Raw genomic sequence first — 13,738 nt, 5'->3', positions numbered from 1 at the left:
GGGATTTCATAAGGAAAGACAATGAAGGATCTGAATTTCCCTTTAAAAATGCTTTTTCATCATATGTGCAGTGGCTAAGTTTAGATGTTGAACTAAACTTTATTTTTTTAAAACAAAATCATATCAATGTGATAGGTTTGGATACAGAAAGACTGAGTGAGCTCCTGTGGCAGAAACCAAATGGAAGCTGACCATTTTTAAAATTTAATCATTTCACTTTAAATAAAAAATAAAAAATAAATTGCAGTTTGTATTTCTGCACCTATGTTCTTGATCCCATTCATGACAACAAGTTTTAACAATCTAAACAACAAAACAAGAACCCCCCAAATGCAGAAGAGAATACGAGGAAGTAAATAAACTTTGCCAATGTGAAATGGTAGAAAGACCATTCATTTATAAAGCTCCTTAGATTATATGTCTAGCAACCCAGTAGGTGCTTAATAAATACCTATTGGCTAGTGGTGACACATGTGAAAAGCCCTCTTCAAAAAGTGGGGGAGGGGGCCCCTATGGTCAATTAAATTTGTTAAAAATTAAAATAAAGTTCAACAATTCTCTTTGGCATGATTTGTCAGAGGCTTTATTATGCCACTATAAATCCCCAGACATAACTACTACAGTTTTTAAAAATACCTATTATCACAGAATATTAATATTAATTAACTATTAATATTAATATTTTCCCAAGAATTCTATAGTTAACATTAATATTTATAATATTAATAATTAATAATGGTTGTAATTAATATTAATATTAACCACAGAATTCTAGGAAAATTTGGTCTACACCTTCATGGAAAACTTAGAATTGCTATTTCTTCCAATCTTTTTTTTTGTGTGTGTGTGTGTCTTTTTGTGACCGGCCGCACCGCGCTCAGCCAGCGAGCGAACCGGCCATCCCTATATAGGATCCGAACCCGCGGCAGGAGCACTGCCGCGCTCCCAGCGCCGCACTCTCCCGAGTGCGCCACAGGGTCGGCCCTTTCTTCCAATCTTTTAATGAAAGACATAGGTAAACTGTTACTTGGCACATATTTGTGTCTGATATAAATCATAAAAGGGAAGTTATATATACATATTTCTAATTAATACTAAGCTTTCTCAAAAATGGCCCCTCTTTTGGGGAGAGGAACTTTTACTGTGAGAAAAGACCTCTGAGATAGCTCATTCAAAGTACAGTATTCATTTTACCAATAAAAAAAATGTGCTCAAGGAAACTACCTTGTATTGGTACATAAATACATCAGCAATAATTTTATTGCTAATGTCAAAGATACATCCTGTGTAACTATCTGACTAAAATAACCAATATCATACTAATTTGCTTACATAATTATTTTGAATTGAAAAGAATATTCCTGGGAATAATCATGCATATAAAAGAATTCGATTTAAAATTCTATAATCTACTGTTGTGAAAAAAGAAGGCACTCATTTAGAACTGATGGAGAAATAATTGCTTTCATTTACTAGAAAGTCATAATTTTTTTTATCACTGGGTCAAGTAAAAAGTAAGAGTAGAATAGTAGAGTCATTGTTTATAGTGACTATGAAATTATGGAAAACTACATTCCATCTGAAGTATCTAACAAATTTCAGGATTAGTATCTTCAAGTAGTGAAGCTGGGAGTAAATATGAACTTTATTTATGATACAGATCAGGTCCCTAATGTAAACACCATGATACTTCTCTAAAACAGTGTTTCTGATGTGCAGAATATCAGAGGCCGTTTCCCATGGACCGTCTCAGTGCCTGAGAGAGCAGCCCACCCAAAGGTACCTCTGTAAACTGGCTCCCCATTTGCCTTATTCACTCACCAGCATCCATTAGCCAACTCCATGCTTTATCTTCAACAGATAAGATACAGCTTCTTCTTGCCATGGTGCCATGAAAAGGATCCAGAGGGTTCCCCTTAAACAACATTTCCTGAGTGACTGCTGCAGCACCAAGAGTAAAGGATATGCCAGGTCAGCCACTTTTTCTTCCCAGCAATATTAGCAGCAGCAGCAGCAGCAGAAGCTGGAGCAGACCGTTTAGACCCACTTCCTTGCAGGATGCTAGCCAAAGCATTCTTGTTTACTCTATACCTATACACAGAGTTTGCCTGCATGTTTGCACCTTTTCCACCATGTCAAAACAGGTGTTTTCCTATGACCATACTTAATATCTGCTCCCCAAACAAGGTGATGAATATACTGCTACTAAGAAATTCTAAGCTTTTAATTCTATGGAAAAACATGCACTTAAAAGTTTATTATAAAGAGGCCTTGATGAACCTTTTTTAATTTTTCATTCACACTCCCCACTCCCAAAAGCAAGTGGGCTGCCCTAAAATTTCCTGTTAATGAAATAGAAGATGTTACCATATAAAATAAATGCCACCATGCAATTTTGGTGATTTCTTTCATAATATTCTATCTGCCTTCCTGTCATAAAATCACTTTCCTTGCAAATGCTAATGTTTTCATAATCTTTGCAACACTCCCAACAGATAGGGAAATATCAGATCTCGTGATCTTTATTTTACAGAAGGAGCAATGACTTCTTTGCTCCCATAATTCATTTCCATTTTCATGTTACTGATTCATTGCTTTTCCAGTGGTGTTCAACTTAACAAGTGGCTAGAATGTGACTGGACAACTGAGCTGTAACAACATTAATAAAGCATTTACTTTATTTAACTGATTTGTCCAGGCTAGACTCCTACAGATATAAAAACCATCTAGAGTTTTTTTAATAATTTAAATAGCTCAACAAAGGACAAGTATAAAACAGATTATTATTTTCCTAATCATTTACGTATTACAAGATAATTATAAACACCAAGACACATGTTCTCTGTACAACAGAATATAACAATCCTCATTAGCAAAATTGGAAACCCTGTATACACAGTTTCTGAATATGTTTCTCATGCATAAGCACTTCACAGTGTCCACTTTATTATCAAAGTAATAATAAGAACTATAGTTAACAAATAATGAGTCTCATTACACATTTCATCCCATTTATCCTTCACAACTACGGTAAGGATTAAATATAAGGACTGCCCCCATTTTGGAAATGAGGAAACTGAGGCTAAGTTGGGTTACATAACCTCTTCAAGATCACAGTGGTTTGAACCCATGTTGTAAAGTTCCAGAGCTGTAGCTCTAAATCATTTTGTTAAAACTGCAACATTAATTTTGGTTTTCATTTATTTTTGTATTGCAAGTTTATCTTTAACAAGACAGACATGAAATAATATTTATATAAAATTAGGAATTAATAGTAGCTATATGTATATGATACTTATTGTGTGCCCTGAAATTCCACAAGTACTACATATGTATTAACTTAAGACTCACAACAACCCAACAAGGTAGACGTGCTCCCTTTTAACAGGGTATGTGATTGATCTGAACATAGAGTGTTAAGTAAATTGCCAAAGGTCATACAACTAGTAAGCAGCAACGGTAAAATCTGGATCCCGGGAATGCAGCTCCTGAAGTTATGGTTTTATGCCTACCCTACTGCATCTGGAGAGCTAATGGGTATTAGAGCTCTTAAAGGAAATAAGAAAGGTCATGTCTGGCTAGAACCGTGGTGGGAGGAGGATCTGATATCCCCATCTCTTTTCAAAATCTTAATATGTATACATATGTACATAATAATATGCATCCATTTCTCTTAATGATGTTTACTAGCTTAAGGAATTAAAGAATGTTTTCTGTGATTCTCAGATTTTAATAAGTTAAGGACAAATTCAGTTTTCACATTTTTTTCAGGTGTATTACATCTTCAGAGGCATTAACAGGTTAGTAACTTTATTATCACCACAGTGTCTGTCATTCTGTTTTGGGGAATTACCACTGCTACCAGTCATACTTATATTTCACTCCCATCCTTGGCAAATACATTTCATTATGTGCAAGGCCCAGACAATAATTGTGAGTTTAGAGAGAGCTTCAGAAATTCAAGGGTCATACTGTGAGATATGGACTGAAATGAACCTTGGACCATGATACTTCCTTGAATATTCAGCAGCTGAAATGACCTTCCTTGAATCAGCTCTTGAGGACCCAAAGCCATCTGGGTAATTTCAGACAACTCAAATCAAGCAGTTAGGAATCCAAATGTAAGAATGAGAAGCCAATTAAGATTACTCATACCAACCTAATTCTTTAATTTGGCAGCAAGCCTAATTCTCTGGAATAATTTTGGCTATCTTCAGCTTTTTTAGCTCTAACATAATATAAATTAACATAAAAAATGAAAATTTCAGACAGAAAATATAGTTATTGTAAAGGCATCTCCCCTCTCTCAGAATTTAGCCATAAACCATAAGAAATACAGCCATTTGGTAGCAATTACCAAGAAGAACTTATTCAGGTGCCCATGTGACATAGCTTGAGGTGATATATCATTTAGAGTCTATTTACTCGATTATTTTTATAATCAAATTTACCATAGAAGGAAGATGACAATTCTATACCCAATTTCTAGATAGCTACCATTTTTGCAGAATTCCTTGGGTAGTGGTGTTATTGTATATTGCACTTGCATAAGTGTGATTTACTTTTTGGCTGACAACAGACTTAAATTTGTCTCAGTCTCCAATCTTAACTCTGAATTTATACAAAAATTATTCAAAAATTCTAAAAAGCACATTCTGACACCTTTTGAGATCTTTTTTAGGGGCAGGGAGGGGGGAATAAAGTAACCGCATAGGCTTTTACCTAAGATGGATCACAACAAATGATTTTTCTGACCTTGGCATTACTAAATGACAGACTGTGGGATGAATCATGACTCATTTATGCAGTCATCCAAATAGGTAGATAGATATACATATCTAGATATAGATATTAACACAGACACAGACATAAAGATTCTGACTGGTCAACTTAACCACTGTAGTTATAGTTCTTATTTCTTGCTGATGTTAATAACAGCTCAATCAATAACACAGAAGCAGGAGTTTCTGATCATGTTAACAGACTTTACTTTTCAAGTGGTATCAGTAAAACTAGTATTTGTAAATAAATAAGGTAACAGCTTCTTATTCATCAACTCTACTCCCTTCTATTCAATTCCTTGAATGTGGCTTTATCTGGAAATAAATTAATAAGCATAAACTCTAGGCCATACTTAGTTCATAACAGATGAAGTTACACTGAGCTCCCCAGTTTCTCCTGGAAACTAAACAACCCATCAATCCTTAACTAATACTAAGCCATCTAGATATGAACTAGTGACCTAAAAGTGAAAAACTCCAATTGTACATTACAAATTGCTAAATAATTTGGTCCTCACAACTTTATGCTTTAAATAAAACTGGCTAAAGAAGATCTACAAGTGACTTGGTATGACCTAAGTGTTTCCAAACCAGGAAAAGGACTTGCAGTGAGATAACGTTTGTTTTCTGTAGTTTGGAAAATAAACATTTCCTATTCAGTTATGCCTAGGGGCAGGGTGTGTGTATTGTAGGGGAAGGAGTGTCTGTGTTCCTGTGGGTAAGGAAAGAGAGGGAGGGAGGGAGGAATGGAAGGAGAAACAGAAAAATGGGAGAGAGAGAGTTTTCTTTACAGCAATATCCGGCGTTCATGTAAACTGGTTATTTTGTATGGGAGTTAGAATTTACCTCAGCAAATTATGTGCATGCGAACCATGCAAGTATTTCAATTTATTGTACAATCAACAGAAAAGTTTTACCTGACAACATACTTATCCGTGAGTAATACACTCCAAGACCTGCAATGGATGCCTGAAAGCGCAGATAGTACTGAAATCTATATATACTGTGTTTTTTCCTATACGTACATACCTATGATAAAGTTTAATTTATAAATTAGGCACAATAAGAGATTAACAATAATAACTAATAATAAAATAGAACAATATACTGTAATAGAAGTTATATGGGTGTGGTCTCTCACTCTCTCAAAATATCTTACTGTACCCTTCCTCGGGTAGCTAAAACCATGGAAAGCAAAACCGTAGATAAGGGAGGACTACTGTACTGTGTTTCCATATAATCAACGATAAAGAATGATGCATTCCATATAGTTACACAAAATAACAGAAATCTTGGGTCTCTAAATTAATTTGGTATCTTTTTTCAAAATGCATGTCATTTTCTGCATCTAAATGAAAATAGCTTTTTTCCCTCCCAATAGAAGAACAAGAAGATTTTGTCCTGGTGTCATGCTGATATAACCCCAGAGTTATCTATTTTATTTAAAATACATTTTATGTAATTTGTTATTTGGGGAGTTACTAAGGGATGACCAAGAGAACCAACAGTTTTATATTTGTCAAGTATGGATACACCTGTAATCAACCAAATGACATTCTGAATTACCATGTCACAAGTAAGAGCTTCCTCTGCAATTGTCCATCTTTCCATCGTTAGTTGGAAATGCATCATACATTCCATCGTTAGTTGGAAATGCATCATATAAGCCTATGTCCCAAACTCGGGTACAGGATTATAAATTAAGAGGACAAAAATACTACTGCCATGCCAGTTATATGTCTGTGTCTACTTGTTCAGTTAATCCTCATTATGTAACTTTAAGGCAGGTATATTATTACTACCATTATCAGATAAAAACACTCAGAGTGGTTAATAAAAATGTGTCCAACAAAATCTGTTCCATAAACATCCCAAATACCTCAAATATAAATTAGGGATTAATGAAATTCTACCAACACACACACACACACACACACACACACACACACACACACACACACACACACACGATATTTACTTTCTTGTTTTCTGTTACAAGGATTGTTATATATACTTGTATTTTTGTATGCTATGTACAGTTACAATTTTTTTTTTGAGAATTTATAGAAATACTTCATTAAATATTTGGAGATTACTACACCTTCAGTTTTCAGATAAATAGGAAAGTGAAAATTATTTCAAACTAAATAGCATACTTATCCCAAGATGTCCATAACACTTATTTTATCCAACCTCAGGAAATCATAGAACTTCAGCTTGTTGAAATAAATGTTTTCTTTTTTCACATTTGACATTGCTGTCTGAGCTAAGCCAGGTCAGTTCCTCTAAGGAGTGAACATCATTCTTTATTTTTACAGGTTTTTCTTAATTCCTATCAAAAATTTTTCTCCATTTTTGTTTTGTTTATTATTATTACATACTTTATATTTTGATATTAAATGCTACCAGTATTATTTCTTTTTTAAATCCCAGTTTAGCTTCCAAGTGACCTCATATCTGTCTTTTAGCACTGGTACTTCCAGTTCCACATGCCTGTTTAAAATACTTCTTCCCCCAACCCCCACCTTTTTTTTTTCCTTCCAGAAGTGACTAATCTTCCTGTTATTCTACTGTCAGTTTTTCCCCTGGTATTCTTTTCACGTTGCATAACGTTTACTTTTCACCAGCTCCTTTTAGAATTTTACTACTGTCTCCTTGGTGCTAGCCTTCCGTTTTCAACAGATTAAAATAGTCAATATTTATGAATTAACAAATTTTTTTTCTCAACTTTTGTGCTGTTCAGACTAAGCTACTTCCTCAAGTCAAAAATGGAACTACTATTTCAGTGGACATAAATAAATATCCATTTGTTGATCTTCAAACTTAAATTCAGTGTAATCCTTAGAGTTTCCAGATGCTACAATTCAAGGGCTTAGCTTTTTGTCTCCTTCCAAATTTCCTGATAGGGCATTCTGGCAAAGCAAACAGAATACTACTCTTTCTAAAGATTTCTTTCTTCCCATCACTTCACTGTAACATTATGAACAAAGTTATGTAAGTTCAAAGCAATGTTTTTCCATTTTTTAAAATTTTCAGTTGTATAATATATTTTAATTATATGCCCAAAATTTGCCTTTTACCCTTATCTGAAATAATTATATCAGCTATATCATAGTATCAATATGAATAAAAGAGCTGCGCTTCTATTTTGAAGAAAAAAATCTAAGAAGATTTTTAGAATTATAATGTTTATTTAAATAATATATTCTAAAGTTCACAACATAGTACAAGCCTAACAGAACAACAATAGAAATCATAACCCCAGGTTTACATGGTCCATCTTTCAGTGAGTTCAATATTATATAATATTCCTTATCTCGTAGTTACAGGATCCTTTGGAGAAAAGGGTGGGTTACTAGTCCTACTTATACTTTCTATCCATACGAAAAGATGCTCACAAGCCTTTAGAAATTGTATGTTTTCTAAAATCTAAAAACACCTTGAAAAAATCCTAATGAAACACACATTACAGGAGATAAGGACATTCCTAAAATTTCACCCTTACTCTCTTAAAACAGAAGTCAAATTGAGTTCAAATGTTTGCTTCTGTTAAAATAGTGCAGGATCTTATTTACTTTAGTCTTGAGGGGACTCCCATTATTCTCTTCTAATTCCCACTTCTTCAAAATAAATAAATAAGTAAATAAATAAATTCTTGTTTGTAACATACAATGCCCTAAACAGAATCATCTGATGGGGGGAGGGGGGTCAGCAGGAAGGAACAACTTCACTTTCAAGTCCCTTTATTGTCCCTATTTCAGACACTAAGGCCAGTGACTCAAGTCAGCTAAAAATATTGTTAGTTAAAATGCATATTACATAATACCAAATATTATCATACGCAAAAACAGATTCAAATACATGTTCATTTTTTAAAATCACCACAAGTAGAAAACAAACCCAAACTTCATATTCTATGAAAAAAACAGAGATCCTTATCTTCATCTCCAGCAACTACCACAGTGCTTGACAAAAAAACAAAAGACAAAAAACGAAGTTTCATAAATATCTTGAGTATAATTCAATTATACAGGGGCATTTAATGTAAACAAAAAAAAAAAGAAAGAAAAGGAAACTTCTTGGCACCATGTTATCAAAAAATTAATAATAAAAGATAAGGAGAAGGAATTCAAAGAATTTCCACAAAGAAAAATATTTTTTTAATTTATTAGAGTACTTTGAATATATGTGTATGCTTTATTTAGATGTTATATTAGAAGTTAATATCTGATTCAGATAATTGATAAATAAAAACCATATATTTTCTCCACTGTTGATCAACTGTATTTCAGAGGTGCCAATTAGTGACTAAGAAAAATCTCTTTATAGAAGAATTCCTGATAATAAATACAGCAGAAATGATATAATTAAAAGTTAACATTTTGCAATCCCTAAAAAGAAATCATGGAGCTATAAAATGATAACAAAGAGGTAAAACCATTGGGTCCAAGTCTATGAAGAACTTCATAATAAAAAAAAGTTATCAAAAAAAAAAAAAAAGAGAGAGAGAATGAGTTAATTCCTGGAAAAATAAACAAGCTTTCTTTTATATTTCCGACCTGGTTTACAGTCTGAGCTTTGCTACTTAACAATCTAGTCTGCCTGACCTAACTCAATGTATTTATATCTATGAATGTAAATGTAGATATGTCTAACACGGAAATAACTGACTTAGCTACTATAAAAAAAGCATATGTATGTTGAAAATGAATTATAAACTAAAAAAATCTAAAAATATAGATATCATTAATATACTTTCTTGTTCATATTCATGTCACACATGTCTGTATTCTCTCTTCAACCAAATAGTAAGATCACTATAAGCAAAGTCCATGTTTTATTCTTTCAACTAGCAACCACTCAACCTATCTTTCTATTAGATCTACTATGTGTCAAGTATTTCTTACCAAGTGGTAAGAACACAAAAGTGGTAGGTCACAGGCCATAAGCTCAAATTCAGAGACGCAGGGAGATGCATGATTCATGTTCTAAGCATAGTTACAGAGATATGAATTGGGTAGATTTCAGAAGCAATGAGGCAGGACAATTACATGCCCAGGGATAGAGTGAGGAGAAGCTTCCTCAAGAAAGTAATGTCCAAACTAAATCTAAATATGAAAAAAGTTTGCAAAACTCATGAGTATAGGGAGAAAAAAATGGCCTAGCCAGAAAGATAGAAATAACAAAGGACATTAGGTTTAGAAAAACAAAAGAAATCATCTGCCATAGGTCAATGTAGCTAATACTCAATGTGAGAGACATTAAGTATCAACAAATGACCCATTGGACTCAGCAAAATGCTAGGTACTTAGTAAGGGATCAATAAATACCTATTAATTAAAGTACAGAGAGATGAGGTACTATTACTGAGTGCTCACTGTGTACCAGGATACTATGCTAGAACACTAAGTGTATTTCTTATTCAACCTCACACCAACCATGAGGGAGGTACTATTATTATCTTTCTTTTACAGGTAAGTACTCTGGGGCACAGAAGGGCTAAGTAACTTGCCCACCCACTCAGTTGGGAAGTGGTATAGTGAGTGACATTCTCAGTTTTTCAAACAATGTGGGGAAAAAAATCTGGAAATGAAATCTACATGTCCATTCCACACAAAAGTATTTTCTAAAAAGGAGAGACAACACAGTAAACAGTGAGTGTTGGTAAGTGTTTAATAAGTGGCTCTCTGGGAGAGGGGAGGACACTGGGTTGTAGCATTTGCCAATTTCCACGGTGTAAATACTTGCACCATAGCCAATTTTAAGCTGCCAACAAGACATCACTGAACATGGAGTTGGAAGGAGGTCTTTCGTGAGCCACTTCCAGCACACCACTGCCTGCAGCCTTTGACAAGCTATACAGGTAGAGAGTGACAATAACAGGCTAATTATATGACCAGGAGGATAACAAGTAAATCAAAGGAAAGGTGTAAATGCTATTTCTGTATTTACTTATTTACAGGACTCTGTGTACAAGTAACATTAAATTTACAGCTGAAATGAATGAGCTCCTGAGGAATATAATGTAATGTGTGAAAGGCAATGATGATGAACAAATAATTCACAGAGAATCCTCAAGGAAACATACACTTTCTATGAATGACAGTTCACATTAAAAAAGTATTCTTTACATGTGATTAATGAACTGTGATTAGGAAGTGATTTCCTGCTAAACTATTCCTCCCTCAGGGAGCACACAAGAGGATTTATTTCTAACCAGAGAAGTTGAAAACAAAAGCACAGCTGAAGGAAACTATTTGATCTGGGTCAGCAACAGACATTGCGTCCAAAAACGGGGAGATTATTTCTGCATACCCTGTGCTTTCAAGCTACACGTCATATAAAAGGTGCTGAGTGAATACTAATCAGAAGTGAGAAAATAAAGCCAATCACAGAACTAGACTTTTTTACTATATATATTTTACTTACTTACATTTAATGAATATGCATGCTATGTATATAAAAGGTAGTTCAAATTATTATATTAGTATATTTACATTATTGCTTTTTAAAACTTTCCTTTAGGGTATTTATTTAATAGTAGCATTGAATAAATAAGTACAGTTAAATGAATTTTATATGTGTATAAAAGGGAGTTACAAATTATTAATATATTGATCCTGTCACTTATAAAGTTTTGTTTATCATTTAACAATAGTGTCCAATGAAAAGTAGATTTAGATAAATTTTAAATTAAAAATAAAATCTATTTTCCACATGGAATTTAAACATAATCTTAATCTGAAGCAACTGGTAATCAGCAAAGCAAAAAAGACAAATTTTACACAAATCTGCTTAGACGTCTAGCAAACTGAAACCAGTATGTCTCCATTTTTGGCATGTGACAAGTCTGTTACTGAATCTGGCTCTCGAGAATCCACAGCCTATTACTTAAGAGAATTCTGGCTTAAATGGACTCTATAAAACAAATGCAATTCATGTGCACCATCTTAAGCTTATTAAATTAATATGCAAAACAAATGCAAAAGGTGCTTTTGAGCCTTTTAGAGTATACATATGTTGCTTTCTGATGTTCTTCTTGGCTCAATAATAGGACACAGAAATCTTTTATCAGGTCAATTTAACTATTGATTTCTACTCTTAATGCTTGTAAATGGCAGAAAAATGTCACTTTTTCAGTCCACTGCCTCGGGGAGAAAAATTCAAAGAATTAGTGATTAAAAATGAAAAAAAGAATCAATCAACACTGTTGTCTAGTACATAAAATAACTCAACCAATTTTGTTACTGACATTTTTTTTCCTAGCCCCAACAGTTATCAGACTGAGATAAGAAGAAAGCCCCAAAGCTGGCTTGGTTAGCTCAATTGGTTAGAGTGCACTGTTTGGATCCCTACACTTGCCAGTCCAATAATAAATAAATAAATAAATAATCAGATATATTTTTTATCTTTGTGATATATTAGAAGAAAAAATTCAAGTCAAATAATTCTAGTGTTCTATATACAAGGCTAAATTGCAATTCCTTGACATAGCCTTTCAAAAAGGTGACTGTCAATTTTTAATGAAATGCATGGCCTAATTTTCAACTGTAATGACTATAATTAGTTTAATAGGTTTTGGACTTATTTCTAACTAGAGAAATTGAAAACAAAGTTTTCTTACATCTTGAAGATGTGGGTAAGGAAAGTTATGGCACAGGTCAGGACCTACTACTTTGGGTGATATTCCATATTCCATTCTATTTTAAATTTAATGAGTAAAGGAGCATTTATTGGAAGCCTACTGTATATAAGACCTGTGGGTAGGCATCAGAGATTCATAGATAACTAAGGCATAGGTTTTGCTGTGAAAAGGCTTCCAGACAAGGGGACATGGAATTAAAAACCTAACAACAGTGTTCTATTCTAGGAGTATGGCTGAGTTCTAATGTGTTTCTCCTGTCATTGCATTTTTATGCAGTAAAATAATGTGGTAAATAATGTATATGTTTTCTTTTCTTCTTTTTTTAAAATTTCTATACTAGAGTAATATTACCTGGCTCTTAGAACAGTATCTAAAACAAGAATGAATAGGCTCTGGGTTAGAAATTAAGAGATTATTTTAGGAGATAACTGATATGTCCCGATTAAACAAAACAAAGAACAAAAACAAACAAAAAACCCTCAGAATAAAATAAATACTACTCTTTCAGTTAGTTTAAAAGTACGCATAGATATGACTACATTTTCTTTTGAAATGACATGGCACTGGGTACAATACAAATAGGAAGCAAGATTTGTACAAAGGCAGAGTTACTGATTTAAAACCCCTTAAAATTCTGCTGATGAAGAAAGGCACACAAGGCTCCATCTACTGTCTCTTCAGCATTTTGATCATTTCCCAACTTCAGACTAGAAAATTAGACTAGCCTCATAATTACCAATAAAAAAAAATGAATGCAGCACAAAGTTCTTCTCTATACTCATCTCTCTTGAGTACTGCCTGAACAAGAAGAGGCTCACTGTTCAAGACATGAAGTATTGCTTCTTAATGATAACTCGGCAACTTCTTATAGATAACTCTGTAAAGTCCATATCTTTTTAAGATTATTATAAAGGCCTTATCTTCTCTAAAAACTCAAGCTGTTTGCAGAAAAACACGACAAATCTAAAATAAAGGATCAGCAGAAGTTACTCTCCCAGAAGACTTTTACAAATTCTGAAGCTCCTTGAAGAGAGCCAGTAAGTCTCAATGAGTAACATATCTTAATGCTCAAGTGGTGGTTGTAACATTTGTTACCAGCTACATAATTATGCCACTCTAACCCTCAATGAGCCTGAAGTACTAAATTTTTAATCCCTCCTGATGATCCTCTTCAAAGTGGATAAATGTAGGTTTCTCCTCAATCAAGTACCTAATTGCTAAGTACTACTGGCACCAACACATAATCTGGAAAGGAACATTTTTTTGCTCTCTACAACTTTTCAGTTCTTTTGAAAACAGCTTATACCATATT

General features: G+C 33.5%; 1 protein-coding gene across 12 annotated transcripts in view; it reads right to left on the bottom strand.

Annotated features, from left to right (window-relative positions):
* MBNL1 (muscleblind like splicing regulator 1) overlaps positions 1-13,738 on the bottom strand; it is a 162,115-nt gene that overhangs the window by 98,784 nt on the left and 49,593 nt on the right. Inside the window, exon 2 of one of the 12 annotated variants that reach the window (XM_063101510.1) lies at positions 1,822-1,941. The exons of the other annotated variants lie outside the window; for them this stretch is intronic. Coding sequence (XP_062957580.1) covers positions 1,822-1,827 — 6 coding nt within the window. The 5' untranslated portion in view covers positions 1,828-1,941. The remainder of the gene's footprint in view (positions 1-1,821; positions 1,942-13,738) is intronic. 12 annotated transcript variants of the gene reach the window in all.

The sequence above is a fragment of the Cynocephalus volans genome, chromosome 1, assembly GCF_027409185.1.
Source record: "Cynocephalus volans isolate mCynVol1 chromosome 1, mCynVol1.pri, whole genome shotgun sequence".
NCBI lineage: Eukaryota > Metazoa > Chordata > Mammalia > Dermoptera > Cynocephalidae > Cynocephalus > Cynocephalus volans.
Note: the sequence above shows the minus strand (reverse complement) of the source record. Positions and strands in the feature narration are given on the sequence as shown.